The 19,548-nt window shown below is 52.1% G+C and overlaps 1 protein-coding gene across 1 annotated transcript; it reads left to right on the forward strand.

Annotated features, from left to right (window-relative positions):
- The first annotated feature begins 18,435 nt into the window (after positions 1-18,435).
- Positions 18,436-19,100, forward strand: LOC119363074 (protein PELPK1-like). Its single transcript, XM_037628379.1, has one exon. It carries the CDS (start codon positions 18,469-18,471, stop codon positions 18,952-18,954), a length of 486 nt encoding a protein of 161 aa, XP_037484276.1. The 5' UTR covers positions 18,436-18,468; the 3' UTR covers positions 18,955-19,100.
- The last annotated feature ends 448 nt before the right edge of the window (positions 19,101-19,548 follow it).

Below are 19,548 nucleotides of genomic sequence, written 5' to 3' on the forward strand. Positions count from 1 at the left end.
GAAGGGGGGGAGGAGGGAGGGGGGAGGGGGGAGGGGATGCGCCCGCGTGAAAGCTTGAGGTAGGGGATGGATCTGGCCATGGCGGCAGGCAGCCATGGCAGCCGGCGAGGGGAGCCTGGCCGCCGGCGATGAAGGTCGTGGTGGCCCAGTCGCAGCTCGGGAAGAGGGGAGGGGGAGGGGACACACTTCCAGGAGGCGGCGCTCGCGAGAGGAAGAAGAAGCATATAAGAAAAAAAATGTTCCGTCCGTGGAAAAAAGCGAGCGAGCGAGGGGCACCGGCCGAAGCGTTCCGCCGGTGCGCCGATGCCAAACGTTTCCCTTTTCACCAGCATGCACACTCGCCACGGCGCTCCATCCCGCACATCCCGCGCGCATCCGACGAGCCCGACTGCATCAGTGCGTCCCGCACGTCCCGCGCGCATCCGACGCGCCCGACGGGCCCGACAACAATAAACGCCGTGGCTTATTCCAACACACGCCCCCTAAGCCACGGCCTCGCCATCGCCGGAGTAGCTCATGTCGATGTCGTCACCACGACCGTGACCCAGCTCGCGGACCTGACCTGGCGCACCAAAGGCCGGTCGCCACCGCCACAGACTCGACCTTGCATGCTGATGCCGGTCACCGCCGTGCCTGCTGCACGTCCGTGGCCTCCTCGTCGCGCCCGCCGTGGCTCGCCGTGGCTCGCCGCGCCGTGTCCCTCGTGGTCGACGTTCCCGGCAGCCGTGCCACGGCCGCCGCCGCCTCCATGCCGTCGTGCAGCACCTCCACGCCTTCGTGCCATGACGCGTCGCCGCCTCCGCGGCATCCGCGCTCGCCGCACGTACAACGTCACCGCCCGCATATGCCTCCATGTCGTCCGCGCACGCCGCGTCCACCGCGGCCACCGCGGCCTCCTCGCCGCGCCGCGCACCTCCATAGACCGACACATAGCCCGAAGCTTCACCGCGCAGCCGCCGGCGAACGCCGCCACCGCCACCACGCCTCCGACACGGCAAGCACGCCCAAGACACCGAGCTCATGATACCAAATGTTGCCGCCGCCTCCGCGCAGCGCCGCTCTTCTTCTTCCTCTCATCTCTCATGAACACACACCATGGAGAAATTCTACATAGACACACACACCAAGAAAGAGCACAAGAGCTTTGCATAGAGGCCCTGCCCCTTGGCGTACACACGATTGCTACATTTTTCTTCAGCCCTCTCGGCTCTCCCTTTTCATTAACTCAATCCAATGCTTATATACACAGGAAGAGGTTTGCCGCATGCGCTAACTAGCCGGCACTCACGGCCACTAACCCACTAGTCCTAATCCATGCACCACGGCACGTCCACCACTTCCTGGAATCTCTCCAGATCAAGGGGACTTAGCAACTACCTTGACCAAGCAGCACTAACAAACTTGCATGTCGCATGCAACCAACAAACTGAGTCTAACTCAAACTACGTACACCTATAGACTGGGCACGGCCACGAACCGGTGCCCATTTTCACCAGCATGCACACTCGCCACGGCGCTCCATGCCGCACATCCCGCGCGCATCCGACGAGCCCGACGAGCCCGACTGCACCAGTGCGTCCCGCACGTCCCGCGCGCATCCGACGCGCCCGCCGGGCCCGACAACAATAAACGCCGTGGCTTATTCCAACACACGCCCCCTAAGCCACGGCCTCGCCATCGCCGGAGTAGCTCATGTCGATGTCGTCACCACGACCGTGACTCAGCTCGCGGACCTGACCTGGCGCACCAAAGGCCGGTCGCCACCGCCACAGACTCGACCTTGCATGCTGACGCCGGTCACCGCCGTGCCTGCTGCACGTCCGTGGCCTCCTCGTCGCGCCCGCCGTGGCTCGCCGCGCCGTGTCCCTCGTGGTCGACGTTCCCGGCAGCCATGCCACGGCCGCCGCCGCCTCCATGCCGTCGTGCAGCGCCTCCACGCCTTCGTGCCATGACGCGTCGCCGCCTCCGCGGCATCCGCGCTCGCCGCACGTACAACGTCACCGCCCGCATATGCCTCCATGTCGTCCGCGCACGCCGCGTCCACCGCGGCCACCGCGGCCTCCTCGCTGCGCCCCGCACCTCCATAGACCGACACATAGCCCGAAGCTTCACCGCGCAGCCGCCGGCGAACGCCGCCACCGCCACCACGCCTCCGACACGGCAAGCACGCCCAAGACGCCGAGCTCATGATACCAAATGTTGCCGCCGCCTCCGCGCAGCGCCGCTCTTCTTCTTCCTCTCATCTCTCATGAACACACACCATGGAGAAATTCTACATAGACACACACACACACCAAGAAAGAGCACAAGAGCTTTGTGTAGAGGCCCTGCCCCTTGGCGTACACACGATGGCTACATTTTTCTTCAGCCCTCTCGGCTCTCCCTTTTCATTAACTCAATCCAATGCTTATATACACAGGAAGAGGTTTGCCGCATGCGCTAACTAGCCGGCACTCACGGCCACTAACCCACTAGTCCTAATCCATGCACCACGGCACGTCCACCACTTCCTGGAATCTCTCCAGATCAAGGGGACTTAGCAACTACCTTGACCAAGCAGCACTAACAAACTTGCATGTCGCATGCAACCAACAAACTGAGTCTAACTCAAACTACGTACACCTATAGACTGGGCACGGCCACGAACCGGTGCCCATTTTCACCAGCATGCACACTCGCCACGGCGCTGCGTCCCGCACGTCCCGCGTGCACCCGACGCGCCCCGACGAGCCCGACTGCACCAGTGCATCCCGAATGTCCCGCGCGCATCCGACGCGCCCGACGGGCCCGACAACACTAAACGCCGTGGCTTATTCCAACAGTTTCGATCGTCTTAGTAGGTGTCCTAATTAACAATTGTTTATGATCCTCAACTGCAGCCGTACAGCCCAAGATAATTATCTCAGCCTCTCTTCACCCAAATCCTAAGCAACTTTGACTAGAAGTTAAAGTGCACAGATCAACTTGGCCTGGAAGTGCACACCAGTAGTTGACCAACTTTGTTGCAAAGCCTCACACTGCGTGCATTGTTGAACTCTATAAGTAAAACGTGAGACATGCTATCTATCCCACATCAAAACCGCACCAAGAGAGCTAGCTAGAAGTGTAGAACAACCATAGGCGTCCAGCAAAATGGCTTCGAGAAACACCATTGTATTCCTCCTCGGACTGTTCCTCTCGTCCGTCGCCATGAGCAACGCGGCCGGCAAGAATGCTAGAGGAGGAGATGCCTCCGTCCAAAGGCGAGGAGCACCAGCCCCAGCTGCCAACGCCGCCCAAGGTTGAGCTGCCACCGTTCCCGGAGATGCACCTGCCACCTAAGCCTGAGCTGCCCAACGTAGAGCTGCTGACATTTCCGGAGGTGCACCTGCCACCCAAGCCCGAGATCCCAACGTTCCCGGAGGTGCACCTTCCAGCCAAGCCTGAACTGCCCAAGGTGGAGCTACCACCAAAGCCCAAGATGCCTACCATCCCCGAGTTCCACTTCCCTGAGCCGGAGGCTAAGCCATGAAAACTGTCTTCACTTGTCTTCTCTTTGTTTGCGCTCCTACATGTATCTGTTGGTCGTGTTGTGTCTTTGTGTGATTTTTGGCGAGTCTTTGTGTGATGTGAAGTGCTTATCTGTGACGTCTATTTGTGGATGGAATGTACATGTATAAATGTATGTTTATAAAATATAGAAGTGTTGATCTCATTTGTTTCCCCTTCTCTGTTAAAAACATTTGAAAATCCTAGATCATACTATTTATTATCAATAATTCTCACCGACAGATTGCTTTTCACTTCATATTCTTTCACCCGCAAACCATCGCACGCACTACTAACTCTAAGATGCAGTATTTGCGATGCATGCGATGTCCTTTGAGTTTGCTGTGCAGGATTTTGGGATTATTCTGAAATTCCTAGCAATCATATAAATAACCTACATGGCCACAAAGGCCTCGGTACTACCACAAACTCAATGACTGTGGACCACAATCCACCTATTGATCGATATACAAGCTAATATAAAGTGCGCAATATTCCAAAACAACACCTTAAAAATGGAATCGTTGTTGGCACGTCAATGTTGAATGGTCCAAGCAAATGCGAACAGGGGACAATCACCCCCGAAGCAAAACTTCAGGCCAACACCTTTAGTAAGAAAATGGCATGTGGGCGTGCGTCGACGTTGACTGGTCTAGTCAATAATGAATCATGGTTTTCATTAGGATGGTTTACAACCTGCATGTCAATCGCCAATATCACCGTCCAGGCTACTTGCCTGCTCACATAGAATTAGTCGGCCAATTAAGATTTCGCCGAAAGAGAAACGTCGTCATGTTATTCCTGGTCACTGTTGTTCTACTCACTCATTGATGGTACACATGCGCACCGCAACAGCACCTAGAAGACCATGTCACCATGTGTGCCACACAGACGCCATGGCCTGCTTGATCCTAGTTTCATCTGTGTTTGAGCCACATCCGGCTAGCTGCCACTACTAGGGAAAAGCTTATACACAGAAAGTTACTAGTAGCGAGGGTTAAAAACCCTCGCTACTGCTACTTACTAGTAGCGCGGGTTTTTAAACCTCGCTACTACTTAGTTGATAGCAGTAGCGCGGGTTTTTAACCCTCGCTACTACTAAGTGGTCTGTACCGTGTCCTCCGGGACAGGCCATAGTAGTAGCGCGGGTTTTTAACCCTCGCTACTAGTAAGTTGATAGCAGTAGCGTTGGTTTTTATCCCTCGCTATTACTAAGTGGTCTCTACCGTGCCCCTGGACCATGCCATAGTAGTAGCGCGGGTTTTCACCCCTCGCTACTACTAATCGGTCTCAACCGTGCCCCTCGGGGACATGCCATAGTAATAGCGAGGGGTAAAACCTGCGCTACTACTAAATACTGGGTTTTTTAAACTCTATCCCCCGTGGATCGCCTTTTCTGTTTTGTAAAAAGCAAAAGAAAATGATAAAAACTTCAAAAATTAAAATCCTTCGAGATGTAGTTATGTTACTACATGTACTACGACATGTTTTGCAAAAAGTGTAGGGAAAATGTAAAACAGCTATAACTTTTGCATACGATGTCAGAAAAAACGTATAATATATCAAAATGTTCAGCACGAAAATCCGCATCCGATTTTGGCGGCCTATGGCTTGTTTGCGATTTTTAGAATCCTCAAATTCTAAAAGGAAGAAAAGTTATTCAAGATGGTCAAATCTGGTCAATCTGGTCAAATTTGGCGGCCTATGGAAGAAAGTTATTCTACAAGGAAACTTCAAAAAACGTATAATATAACTTTTGCATACGATTTCAGTTTTTTTTCAATTTTGGTCAAATCTGGTCAAACTGTGGTGCAACTACTTATTCAAGAAGTATTTAGTGTATCGCCTTTTCAGTTTTAAAAAAATAAAAGAAAATGATGAAAATGTCAAAAAAATAAAAGAAAATAAGTTTCCCATGTGATATGTGGTCTAGTTGTTGGGAAACTTTGCAAATATGAATTTCGACTTTATTTGCAAAATCTCTCGAGAATTTGTAAAAATGGGCATAACTTTTGCATACTAACTCGAATGAAAAAGTTTTTTATATGAAAAATCATCTACTCAAAAAGTTACATCCAAATTTGGTTGCAAATGAGGTCCCAGTTTACCTTACATTTCCCTCCAGAAACCTTGTCTCGGCCCGCCCAAAGATATGCATGGCGGATGCTATCAATTTTCTAAAGGACCTCCACCGGGATGTCAAGAGGAGTGAGATGATATATTGCGATGGCCGTTAGGACAGCCTTGACAACAATTGTTCGGCTTGCAGCAGCCACATGCCTTCCTTGCCAAGGGGGTAGCTTGCCTGTGATCTTATCTTCAAGATGCTGGAAATGGATTCTCTTGAGACGCTTAACAGACAGAGGAAGGCCAAGATAACACATTGGAAACGATGAACGAACCGCTAGAAAAGCATGAAGAATGTTGTCTAGATTGATACCATCACATCGAATGGGAGCAACAAGACTTTTACCACAGTTGTTGACAAGACCAATCACATCTCCAAATGAAGCCAGAGTGGTAGCCAGGAATTGTACATCCTCCTTAATTGGTTTGACAAAGATGGTAGCATCATCGGCGTAAAGCGAAGCTCGAACGGTTGGAGTTGTACCATACAGAGGGTGGAGATGCCCTTGGGTAGTGTCCTTGCTGAGTAGACGATGGAATGGATAGATGGCGAGGACGAAAAGAAGGGGAGACAGCGGGTCGCCCTGTCGAAGGCCACATCCATGCTTAGTGGGTCTCCCAACACCCCATTGATCAACACTCTCCAGGTGGTGGTGGACAACAGAGCCACAACCCAATCCCGGAATCTGACCGGGAAGCGAAGATGTTGGAGAAGATCCATGAGAAAGTCCCGGCGCACAGAGTCAATTGCCTTCTTGATATCAAGCTTGAATAGAAGAGTCGGGCTGTTTTTTCGATGCAATTTTCTTGCCATGTTTCTGACATACATGAAGTTGTCATGGATACTTCTCTTTTTTATGAGGGCGCTCTGGGCGTTTGAGATAAGATCGTGCATATGGGGTGCCATCCGAGTAGCCATCATATTCGCAATTATCTTCGCAATAGCGTGGATGAGGCTAATGGGGCGAAAGACCGAAATGGATTCAACCCCATCCTTCTTTGGAATGAGAGCAATGTTCGCCGAGTTGAGCCAATGCAAATTCTCAGAGTGTAAGTTGGAGAAGTGGTTGACCACAAGCATGATATCACCTTTTAGTATTTCCCAACATTCCTTGAAGAAGGCCCCAGAGAAGCCATCGGACCCAAGAGCTTTGTCGCCGAGAAGATCAAAAATTGCCTTTTTCACCTCTTCCTCCATGAAGGCCACACCAAGGTCCGTGAGGTCGCACTCATGAACTGGGATATTGCCCCAGTTGAAATCGGTGTGACGCGGCAGAACACGTTTCGTGACCTTCGCGAAGTGGCCTTGAATGATGGACTTCTTATGGTCATGGTCAGTAACCCATCCATTGTTGTGCTTGAGGCGGTGGATGAAATTCTTCCTTCTTCTATGATTGACCTGAAGGTGAAAAAACGAGTGTTGGCGTCTCCATCCTTTAGGTTGGTAATTCGCGAGCTTCGTCGCTTCCGTGCACGCTCCATGATGGCCAGGGCCAGCACCTTCTTCACAGCAAGCTTTTTTGATTGCATCAATGAAACATAAAAGCCCAGACATTTTTTCCTCGACCTCAAGCCGTCGTAGCTTTAACAGCTGATATTTACAACCCACACATTGTTGTTGAGTCTGCTTCAATAATACTAATACTTGAGTAAGAGGATGTCTCAGGGGTGTCCTCTCCTGTTAAGTGGCCGAGCTAGCAAACTATCAAGATTTGAAGCTAAGTAACATAACTATCTTAATAATAGGTGATAATAACTTTCCAGTCATGATGAACAACGATATGTTGGTTATGATGTGCTCAAACCAAACCATGCCAATTATGGTTTGAATCATGTGCTCCCTATACTGCCAGATCAAAACGTCAAAGGAATTTTTTGCTGCCTTAGTGCCAGCACTTGCACACAAGTAAATCTATGTTAGAGACCACCAGATTTTGCTATCTTGTTTTGTTTTGTGCTTCTTAGGGCATATCCAACGACCGCTCGTACGTTCGGACCGCGTGTTCCGGACGTGTTGTGCCATCTAAACCAGGGCTGTATCAGTCTACCGGGTGGTCTGGATGCACTTTCTCCCGTAAATCAGAGATAAACGAGGGGGCTTTGCGGGCGTCCGGACCGCTGCCACGCCCGCTCCTGACTGCCCTTGCCCACCAAAAAAATCCCACCCGCCTCTCCCACGCTTTCCATCAAATGACTGCGCCGCTTGCCGCGCCGCATTCATGCCGTCTCAAAGCATGCAGCAGCCAACATTGACGCCCGTGATTTGACTGGACGGGAGGGCCGCACGGATGGAAGCGACCTCTCGGGCGTCGCCGCTTCAATACAGATGCTGCGTCCCAAGAAACCAACTCCGTCCGATGTGCCGCAGTGAAGTGGGTTGACCGCCCTTTTGCTTGGCATGGCCGCGGCTATTTAAGCCGAGCGTCGGTGACACACAGAGCCGCACTCCCCCTCCCCGAGCACCGTCCTCCTCACTCCCCTTCCCATCACCTATTCGAGCCCTCCTCCTCCCAAGCCCAGTGGCGATGCCGAAGTCCTAGTTCTCCGCGATGGTGGAAGTTCCTCTTTAGGGGATCGTGGCACCGCCGCCCTCGTTCTCTGGTACCATCTGCATCCAGGGTGGCATGCTCCTTCGAAAAGGAGATAGTCGGCGACGAGGAGAACCAGCCATAACAACTGCCCCGTCTTCTCTCAGAGGCGGCTCTGACAGAAGAAGAATTTGTCCATCAGATGGAGCTCATGACGGATTTTTGGCTCCATCACATGGGCCCGGCACCACCATCACCGGTGTGCGTGAAGGAGAAGCCACCACCCCCGTCGTGCATCCGCGTGAAGCGGGAGCCGGCGCCTCCACTCCAGCAGGTGAAGGACGAGCCGGCGCCCCCGCCGCGCGACCGCGGCCTCCACATTGGTGGCCGCGTGAAGAAGGAGCCGGCGTCCCCCAAGCGCCTCCGCCGCATGAAGGATGAGCCGGTGTCACCCCAGCCGCACAGCCGCTACACGCGGATTGACGGGCTGTCGTCACCACCATGACACCACCGCCACCTAATAAAGGAGGAGTCGTTGCCCGCGATTGCTAAGGCGCGTGGCCGCATTCTCCACTACCTCGAAGGAGGCGATTACGGCGGTGCCTCGGGCTCGAGGGCCGTCAAGTCCGAGGCGGAGCACGCGGCGAGGTAGCAAACGAGGTACGACTGGCGCAATGTCGGTCGCCGCTTCGCGTTCGCCAAAAGCGATGTGGCGCCGGAATGATTCTGTAATGACCCTGACGTCACTGCAGTGTGGGCGATCGACCGCTCCGTCACCACCGCGGAGACAGCCGCCAGGCGCCACTGCCGCCTTGACGGCGAGCTCGCCAAGATCGGTGAGGAGTGGTTCGTTTAGCGACTACTCGCCAATGCCGGCAGGGGCAAGGCCGCCCCCAGGGCTCCTGAGGGAGTCCTGGATTAGGGGGTGTCCGGATGGCCGGACTAAGACCTTTGGCCGGAGTCCTAGACTATGAAGATACAAGATTGAAGACTCCGTCCCGTGTCCGGATGGGACTTTCCTTGGCGTGGAAGGCAAGCTTGGCGATACGATATGAAGATCTCCTCCCATTGTAACCGTCTCTGTGTAACCCTAGCCCTCTCCGGTGTCTATATAAACCGGAGAGTTTTATTCCGTAGGACGAACAACAATCATACCATAGGCTAGCTTCTAGGGTTTAGCCACTCCGATCTCGTGGTAGATCTACTCTTGTATTACCCATATCATCAATATTAATCAAGCAGGAGTAGGGTTTTACCTCCATCGAGAGGGCCCGAACCTGGGTAAAAACACCGTGTCCCTTGTCTCCTATTACCATCCGCCTAGACGCACAGTTCGGGACCCCCTACCCGAGATCCGCCGGTTTTGACACCGACATTGGTGCTTTCATTGAGAGTTCCTCTATGTCGTCGCCCTTAGGCCCGATGGCTTCTTCGCTCGTTAATCACGATACGGTCCGGGATGAGACTTTTCTCCCCGGATAGATCTTCGTATTCGGCGGCTTCGCACTGCGGGCCAACTCGTTTGGCCATCTACACCCCTGACCATCAAGTCAGGTTTGAAAGCTTAAACTACATGGCCGACATCCACGGGGACTTGATCTTCGACGGATCCGGGCCACGACCGGGCGCGCCGCATTGTCTCGATGGGCGTGATCTAGCTCTGTTGCCGGACAGCGACCAGAGCGCCACTCAGGTGTTCACTCCGACCATTAGTTCGGAGCCGATTGCGCTAGCTAGGGACGTATGGTTGGACGCCGCCCCAGGAGCCGCAATCTCTGCGGTGATAGAGCCGAATACCAGCCAAGTCCTTTGCAAGGCCGGTAACTCCAAGGTGCCGGACTCCGTTCCGGACTCTGAATATTCCGCACCTCTTTCGATCAAACCCGATTGGGCTCCAATCATGGAGTTCATCGCCGCGGATGTCTTTCAGCACTCGCCCTTTGGCGAGATCCTAAATTCGCTAAAGTCTCTCTCTTTGTCGAAAGAACCCCGACCGGACTACGGTCAGGGTGGTTGGGATGCGGACGACGAAGTTCAAACCCCACCCACCACCCACTTGATAGCCACTGTCGACGATCTAACCGACATGCTCGATTTTGACTCCGAAGATATCGACGGTATGGACGCCGATAAAGGAGACGATCAAGAACCAACACCTATAGGGCGCCGGAAAGCCACCTCATCATACGATGTATGCATGGTGGACACATACAACAGAAACGACAACGAGGACCAAAAGGATGCGGCCAGGGATCGCTCCCTCGAAAAACAATCAAAGCGGCGGCGTAAGCGCAAGGCCAAGCACCACCTCGACAAAGACCCAGCCATAGAGCAGGGTGAATCAACGGACGATGAACATGTCGTCGAGCATCCGTCCAAACAGGGCGGACAATCCGAACAACCAATCCCCGGGAAAGATAATAGCCCGGACGACCTCACACCAGACAAATTGCTGGAACATCAGAACCTCCACCAAAGGCTCGTCGCCACTGCACGTAGCCTGAGAAAGAAGAAGTGGAGGCTCAAGACAGCGGAAGATGCACTCAGGATCAGATGGGGCAAAGTACTCAATACCGAACACAAGTACGGCAGTAGTCGCCACACAAAGAGCTATCCGAAGCGGATACTACTACTGGAATTTGACGAAGAGGCCATAAAGCCCCCACAGTCAAAAAATAAGGAGGCCACAAGGTCGGATAGATGACCCTACGATCAATCTCACGCATCAAAGGACGCCGCACTCAATATGGCGCGCGATCCGTTCAAGAATTCGCATCAGAAAACTGGCCCAACCAGATCCATCTATAGGCCAAGAAAGCAAGGTCTAGTGAGTGATGCAACGCAAAAAATACCCGAACATCGCGGCACGCCTAAATACAAGGGCGCCGCACACCCCCTATGTTTTACCGATGAGGTGCTGGACCATGAATTCCCAGCCGGATTCAAGCCAGTGAACATAGAAGCATACGACGAAACAACAGACCCTGGAGTCTGGATCGAGGACTACATCCTCCACATACACATGGCCAGAGGAGACGACCTCCACGCCATAAAATACTTACCCCTTAAGCTCAAAAGGCCAGCCTAGCATTGGCTTAAAAGCCTTCCTGAAAGCACCATGGGAAGTTGGGAAGTGCTTGAGGATGCTTTCCGGGCAAATTTTCAAGGGACCTATGTCCGACCCCCGGATGCAGATGATCTGAGTCATATAACTCAGCAGCCCGGAGAGTCAGCCCGGAAGCTCTGGAACAGATTCCTTCTCAAGAAGAATTAGATAGTCGACTATCCGGACGCAGAGGCCCTAGCAGCTTTCAAACATAGCGTCCGAGACGAATGGCTCGCCAGACACCTCGGCCAAGAAAAGCCGCGAACAATGGCCGCGTTAACAAGTCTCATGACCCGCTTTTGTGCAGGAGAGGATAGCTGGTTGGCAAGAAGCAGCACCAGCGCCCCGAATACGTCCGAACCCAGAGATGGGAATGGGAAGCCGCGCTGTAACAAAGAACCGCGCCGGATAAAGGACAACAACCCAATGAGCACGGCAGTAAACGCCGGATTCAAAAGCTCTCGGCAAAATCAGAAAAAGCCGCCCCCCAAAGACGATAGGAACGAGCTATCCAACCTCAACAAAATTTTGGACAAAATATGTCAAATCCACAGCACTCCGGGGAGACCTGCAAACCATACCCACAGAGATTGTTGGGTCTTTAAGCAGTCTGGCAAGCTCACCGAACACAAGGGGCTCAACACACCAAGCGAAGATGACGATGCACCCCATGAGCAGAACACCGGAGAACAAAAGAAGTTCCCACAAGAAGTCAAGACAGCAAATCTACTTCATGTGACAAAAGGGAAGAGCAGAACGGCACCTACGAAGACACACGCTGTACAGCCAGCCCCGGAGGAGCAACCCCACTGGTTGTTACAACCAATCACCTTCAATCATCAGGATTACTCCAAAGGAGACCAGAACGCAGGCTGGACTGCCTTGGTCGTAAATCCAATTATTAACGGACTCCAATTTACAAACGCCCTTATGGACGGCGGCAACGACTTGAACCTGTTATATCAGGACACAGTCCGCAAACTCGGGGTAAACCCAGTTGTAATCCACCTCGGCAACACTTCCTTTCAAGGAGTAACGCCAGGCCTGGATACCCCAAGTATGGGTTCCCTTACGTTAGAAGTCACGTTCGGATCACCCGACAACTTCCGAAGCGAAAAGCTAACATTCCACATCGCCCCATCCGTAAGTCGCTATCAAGCGCTACTCGAACGTGCTTTCGCCCGCTTTAACGCAATACCGCATTACGCATCCCTTACACTCAAAATGCCCGGCCCAAAGGGCATCATTTCATTACAGGGGAACATAAACTGACCCCCAAAGTGCGGGCAGGGGTGCGGCTGCCTAGACAGCCGCCCACAAATCCAGCCCTACTATCGCGGACACGGCTCGACGAGTCCGGCGTCAACATGCTTAATAGCCGCATACCCTCGTGCAAGGGGCTCCATGTGCTCACGCTCGGAGACAATACGGCCCAACTCTTGCTCCAACTATATTTTATTTATTTCGATATAGATTTCTCGCACGCTTATTTTTTACTAAGTTCCTCTCTTTCGCAGACGAACATCGTGCTACGCCCGTCCAGGATACGGCACAACAGAGACACAGGCGCAGACGTGCAGCAGGGACCCGTTTCAAGGATTCTTTTTAGATTAAGATCCTGCGTAAACCTTTTTTACTGTCTCTTGTTGATAGCACCCCCCGGTTTTCTCTATAGCCGAGGAGGAGGCTGGCGTCTTGGCATGTGGCCACGTCAGAATTTTTGCACGTACCTGGACACTAGGGGCTTTTACCAAGGGCTCTATTTCGGCCCGTCTTCATAAAGACCGAATACCTTAGGGAGTGTTCGGCGTCGCGAGTTTGGCCCTATATGCATCAGCTCCGAATCATGTCTTTGGTCAAATGTTGGGTTTGCCCGGCTCCTGTGTTTTGCTGCCTTATATTCCGTTATATCGGCTAACGCGGCACCAGGAGAACTACTGCGATTGTGCCCAGGTTCGGCCAGGTGAGCACCTTAGTAGAGAAAGCCGAAAACTGACTGTCATGATATAGCGAGAGACTGGTCAACCACTCGATGACTTTCGGAATCTTTAGGATTCCCTCGCATTAACGAAGGGCCGCTTCCCAGTCAGGCACACTCACGCCCCGAATTCGAGCGAGCGCGGTGCCCCTAGGGGCTATTCAGTAGCCCCACTGTCAAACTCCTATGGCTAAGTGAAAGTGATAAAGCATTATAGTCTGGTTGCCTAGTTCGCCGCGCCACCACCTCCTTTGTAGGACCAAGACGTTGGATTAAGTATGAAAATGCGCCTTTTTATGATCACCCCCGCATTCTATGCGTGGGGGCTGAAGCCAACGACTGCCATCTTTCAGGTTATATACAAATATATACATTAAACGGCCGCACAGGAGGCATCATGATTCTTGCAAGCACAAGTATAAAAAAGCTTTTTTCATAAAAACAAAATTCGTTTTACAAATAGTATAAGCTATTTGAACACAACATCCTTCGAGCACTCCGACTCTATTATACGAGCGCCAGGAAGAACTTCCTCAAAATAGTGCTTGGCAGGTACTCGGCTTTCGTCCGAATCCTGGGACGCAACAATACTGGCCTTCATATCTGCCCAGTATGTTTTGACACGGGCAAGAGCCATCTGTGTGCCCTCTATGCATGCCGACCTCTTCATCGCAGCATGCGGCACCAAACCAAGGAACTGCTGCACCAAGCCAAAATAACTCTTCGGCTCCTGCTTCTCCGGCCACAGACGACTCGCAACATACCTGATGGCGAGTCTGGATAATCTGTTCAGCTCCGCCCAGGCGGCTAAACGGTCGGATACTGACAGTGGGCGTTCTGGATTGTGGTACTGCGACCAAAAAACCTCTTCCAACTCATGGTCACCTCGGCTGCGGAAGTGTTCGGTCGCGTCCGCCGCACTTGCGGCCAAATTCAGATAGGCGTTTTCTGCACTCCACTGCCGGTCTAATGGAACATATTTTGGGTCTCCGAACTTCATCCGCAGCATATAAGGCTTTCCAGCCGTGATATCTCCGGCCTGACGCAACTCCTCCTTCATCGCTCTCATGGCAGAGCGAGTATCCTTGGCTTCGGCAGTGATCTTTTCAAGGTCCTTCTGAGCCGCCTTACCTGCTTGTTCAAGAAATTTACAACGGTCGGTAGCATCCTTCAATTTTATGGCCATCTCGGCTATTTCCTTCTTGCTCTGGCAGTGAGCAGCCTGTTCGGCTCTTAGCTCTTCAGCCGCTTTAACGGCAGCCACATCACTTTTCCTTGCTTGCTCCTTGGCTCGGGCAAGTTCCGCCCGAAGGTTCTCCACGGCAGCAGCACCATCTACATAAAATATATATATAAGGCCCGAGCATCAAGCTCCTATTACTGGGTGTCTTTTGAACATACCTTGAGCCTCGTCTAGCCGCTTATTTACAAGCGCGATGTCGGCATCTGCTACGTCAAGTTGCCGCTTTAGTTCGGCAGATTCATTAGTCCGGCTAGCCACAGAACGCCTCGCCACCTTCATACAATAGGCGACATATTATACCTGGGGTTATGATCCTCTGTGCGCCATCACTCGTGACGACACACAAAGTCTCAGGGGCTACTATTCATACAGGGCACATTTAATATGCGGCTCTACCAAAAGGTACACCTTTTTACATACCTCAAAGCCTGCTAGTAAACTCCTGGCAGCCTCGCACAATCCGCTTTCCGCGGATGAAATCCTTCCAATCACCGTATCCATCAACATACGGTGTTCTTCTAAGATGGACGCCCTACCAAGCAGATCTTTCAGCCCCCCCGCCGGCGCGCAAGAGGGTGCCGGACTAGTCTGACGACCTTTTCCAGGGCCCGGACTTGAAAAAACCCTCCGGGACGATACCTCGGGGTCGCCAGCCTCGTGAGACGGTGGAACAAGGTGAGGCATTTCGCTCTCTATCATCTCCGGACGAAGATCCCCTGAAGATGAGCTCTGCTCAGAAGGATTGAGATCCCAACTGCAAAATAATGTTTCGATTATTTTCCTCAGGAATAAAACATGAGTGTGATTCATTATGGAACCCCTCCCTTCACTTACGCCTCGGGGGAGAGCGAGTCCCCTTTAGGGGGCGATTTGGCTGGGGCGTTCTTCGGTGCCAAACCCTCTGACGAAGATTTCTTTCCCCGTTTTGAGGTTATCACCTCCGGGTCTTCAAAGGCAGTCCTTTTCTTTCCCTGGTCAGGAGAATTTTCGATTCTTCCCTTCCTAACGGCCTCCTTCGTGGAGGCGGTAGCTCCCTGGGTCCTCCCTTCGCCTTTCGCCAATGGCGCGACCTCCAGCATCCTGGTCAGCATGGGATTCAGCACGGTCTCGGGCAGGGGGGCTGGACACCTGATAAGCTTTGCCTTCGCCATCCACTCCTGTTCGAAGGACAACTCTGCTAAAGGGTAGATTTGATAAAAATATGGATGGTGTATCCAAATACGGGGCTACTTACTTTAGCATCCGGGCGATTGCAGCTCAGACCTGCGTCCTCGGACAAATCCGGACACCTTGCTTGTGATCCGAAGAACAATTTGTACATCTCCATGGGTGTCATTCCCATGAAATGTTGTAGGACTCGTGGTCCCTCCGGATTGAACTCCCACAGGCGGAGAGGTCGACGTTTGCAGGGCAGTGTGCGGCAAATCACCATGACTTGCGCCACTACGGTCAAATTGATACCTCTTTCTAGAAGATCTCAAATACGACCCTGCAGCAAGGGCACGTCTTTCGGCGGCCCCCAAATAAGTCCTTCATTAACCCATGACGCCAACCGTGGTGGGGGACCCAAGCGAAAGGTAGGTGGTGCCACCCATGTGGTACCCTTAGGGGCTGTGATGTAAAACTAGTCCCATTACCATAAGCCGAGCTCCTCTTGAAAAGAGCCTTCAGGCCATGGAGATTCGTCCATCTTGCTTATTATAGCCCCTCCGCACTCAGCGCGCTGCCCCTCGATCATTTTCAGTTCCACTTTGAAAGTTTTTAGCCACAATCCGAAGTGAGGGGTGATATGGAGGAAGGCCTCGCACATGACAATGAATGATGAGATCTGGAGGATGGACTCCGGAGCTAGGTCGTGGAACTCCAGCCCGTAGTAATACATAAGCCCCCTCACAAAGGGATCGATCGAGAAGCCTAGCCCCCGAAGGAAGTGAGATGCGAACACCACGCTTTCACCGGGCTGAGGAGCGGGAACCGCTTGCCCTTGAGTAGGCAGTCTATGCGAGATTTCGCTGGTTAGATACCGGGCATCTCTTAGCTTTCGCACATCTTCTTCCGTAATGGAGGAAGGCATCCACCGGCCTTGTAGGTCGGAGCCGGACATCTTCGAAGGTCCGAAGCGCCTAAAACTAGAGCTTTGGGTGTTGGAACTCGAAGCGAGGGGCGGATTTGATTGGTTTGAGAAGAAGGGAGCCGGGCCTTGGTTCCTTTATAAAGGAGGTGAATACCAAGAGCCCTCCCCGTAACCGTTTGAGACTCGCTCTCAATTAGGGAGTCATACCTAAGTCACGGTTGGGTTACCCACGCCCGTATTGATGAGAATCCCGGAATAAGGGGACACAATCTCTTCTTTGACAAGACGTGCCAAGGAAACCGCCTCGCTAAACGCGCTAAGGTGGAACGGTAAAATGAATAAAAGTCAGTAGATTCGATTGATGCAAATATTATTCTCTCTACGGTGGGATGTGGAACTTATTTTGCAGAGCCGGACACCACCCTGGTGTTCAACCTCTTCTGTGGAATATTCGGAGGAGGAACCCGCCTTGCAATGCCGAAGACAACTTGCGCGCCGGACTCGTCGTCATTGAAGCCTGGTTCAGGGGCTACTGAGGGAGTCCTGGATTAGGGGGTGTCCGGATGGCCGGACTAAGACCTTTGGCCGGACTCCCGGACTATGAAGATACAATATTGAAGACTCCGTCCCGTGTCCAGATGGGACTTTCCTTGGTGTGGAAGGCAAGCTTGGCGATACGATATGAAGATCTCCTCCCATTGTAACTGACTCTGTGTAACCCTAGCCCTCTCCGGTGTCTATATAAACCGGAGAGTTTTAGTCCGTAGGACGAACAACAATCATACCATAGGCTAGCTCCTAGGGTTTAGCCACTCCGATCTCGTGGTAGATCTACTCTTGTATTACCCATATCATCAATATTAATCAAGCAGGAGTAGGGTTTTACCTCCATCGAGAGGGCCCGAACCTGGGTAAAAACATCGTGTCCCTTGTCTCTTGTTACCATCCGCCTAGACGCCCAGTTCAGGACCCCCTACCCGAGATCCGCCGGTTTTGACACCGACAGCTCCGCTGCAGTGGCCAAGGCGGCCTCCGCACAGCGCAACACGAGGCGGAGTGGCTCCTCCGCGAGCGGCAGGCAGCCGCCGGACAAGGCTGCCGCAACCCTTCGGCATCCTTGCGACGCTGGAGGGACGACAACGACGACGGCAGGTGGTCGCTCCATATAGGGTTTAGTTTTTTAAATACTAATTTTTAGTAAAATAATTGAAAAATCATCCATTTATGTAAATTATATCTGAACGTGAATGAAATCCGCCCAATTTGCACGAATTTCGTCTGATTAGTTTGAACCGTTGTTGAAATGTATGTGGGCAGTGTTGGATGGCGGCCTCCGGCATCAGTGTCCGCAGACAGATGCCGGAGCAAAAAAAATTGACCGGAAATGCCGAAGCAAATTTGCGGGTCATCGTTGAAGACGCCCTTATCTCTCAAAACTCTGAAAAACCAACATATTATAACAATGTTGTGATTCATATTCCGAGTTAATTGTTAGCCTGTTAAACTCCAGGCTGGTTTTGCTCCGGCAAAAAATGTTTATTGACTTTTGCATTGCGTGTTTTGTGGAACCCTTGGACAACGTTTCGTCTTCACAGCTGACCTAACATTGTTGATGTTTTGAACGGTCATACCTGCCCTGAACGCAGCTTCACTGCGTCCACAACTGCAGCCCAAAGAACCAGAGTGCTGCCGCTCCCAAACGTTGAACAAATATAGACTCAAAAACACATACAATGGACAAAAGTGCAGACAAGTAGATGAACAAACTTGTTGCAAAATCTGTACTCTCTCCCCTCGCCAACTTTTGCACCCTATAAGTAGCCAGCAGCCCCAGCTATCTCTCCCACACTCAAACTGCACAGCTAGAGATAGCCGGTGCTGCACATGTCTAACACTATGGCTCCGAAAAACTCAGCTATCTTCCTCCTTGGGCTTCTTCTCTCATGCGTGGCCATGAGTAGTGCGGCGAGAATCCTTGAGGAGACCGTTCCGTCCCAGGAAGAGCACCAGACCGAGGTGCCACAGATTCCCAAGGTAGAGCTTCCACCGTTACCGGAAGTACACCTTCCACCTAAGCCTGAGCTTCCCAAAGTGGAGCTGCCGCCGGTCCCGGAGGTGCACCTGCCATCTAAGCCTGAGCTTCCCAAGGTGGAGCTGCCACCGGTCCCTGAGGTGCACCTGCCACCCAAGCCTGAGCTGCCCAAGGTGGAGCTGCCGACGTTCCCGGAGGTTCACTTGCCACCCAAGCCGGAGATGCCCAAGGTGGAGCTCCCGCCGAAGCCCGAGATGCCAAAGGTGGAGCTTCCACCAAAGCCCGAGATGCCCACTGTTCCCGTGTTCCACTTCCCAAAGCCAGGGGCCAAGCCATGAGAATGCCTTCTCAATACTATCGCCTCGTTCTACTTCGCTCGTACATGTACCCTAGTGTTGTGTTGCGTCAACGGTCTAATTGTTTAGTAATGGTTGACGATCACTGTGAGTGATATGTTTATATAAATATATATTTGATCGAAATATGTATCTGGCAACCATGTGGCAGTTTGCAAAACGATCTACCGCATCCAGCCCCGTCAGATGTGGCAACCGTATAATATATCAAAATGTACAGCACGAAAATCCGCATCCGACTTTGGCGGCCTATGGCTTGTTTGCGATTTTTAGAATCCTCAAATTCTAAAAGCAGGAAAAGTTATTCAAGATGGTCAAATCTGGTCAAATTTGGCGGCCTATGGAAGAAAGTTATTCTACAAGGAAACTTCAAAAAACGTATAATATAACTTTTGCATACGATTTCAGTTTTTTTTTCAATTTTGGTCAAATCTGGTCAAACTGTGGTGAAACTACTTATTCAAGAAGTATTAGTGTTATTAAATAATTATTCAAGAATATTAGTGTTACTAAATATTAGTACTAAAGGTTAGACCTTTAGTCCCGGTTTGAGCCACCAACCGGTACTAAAGGTCC

The sequence above is a fragment of the Triticum dicoccoides genome, chromosome 2B (assembly GCF_002162155.2).
Source record: "Triticum dicoccoides isolate Atlit2015 ecotype Zavitan chromosome 2B, WEW_v2.0, whole genome shotgun sequence".
Lineage (NCBI taxonomy): Eukaryota > Viridiplantae > Streptophyta > Magnoliopsida > Poales > Poaceae > Triticum > Triticum dicoccoides.

Coding starts and splice junctions, on each gene's coding strand:
- LOC119363074 (XM_037628379.1), top strand. CDS start 18,469: ATGTCTAACACTATGGCTCCGAAAAACTCAGCTATCTTCCTCCTTGGG.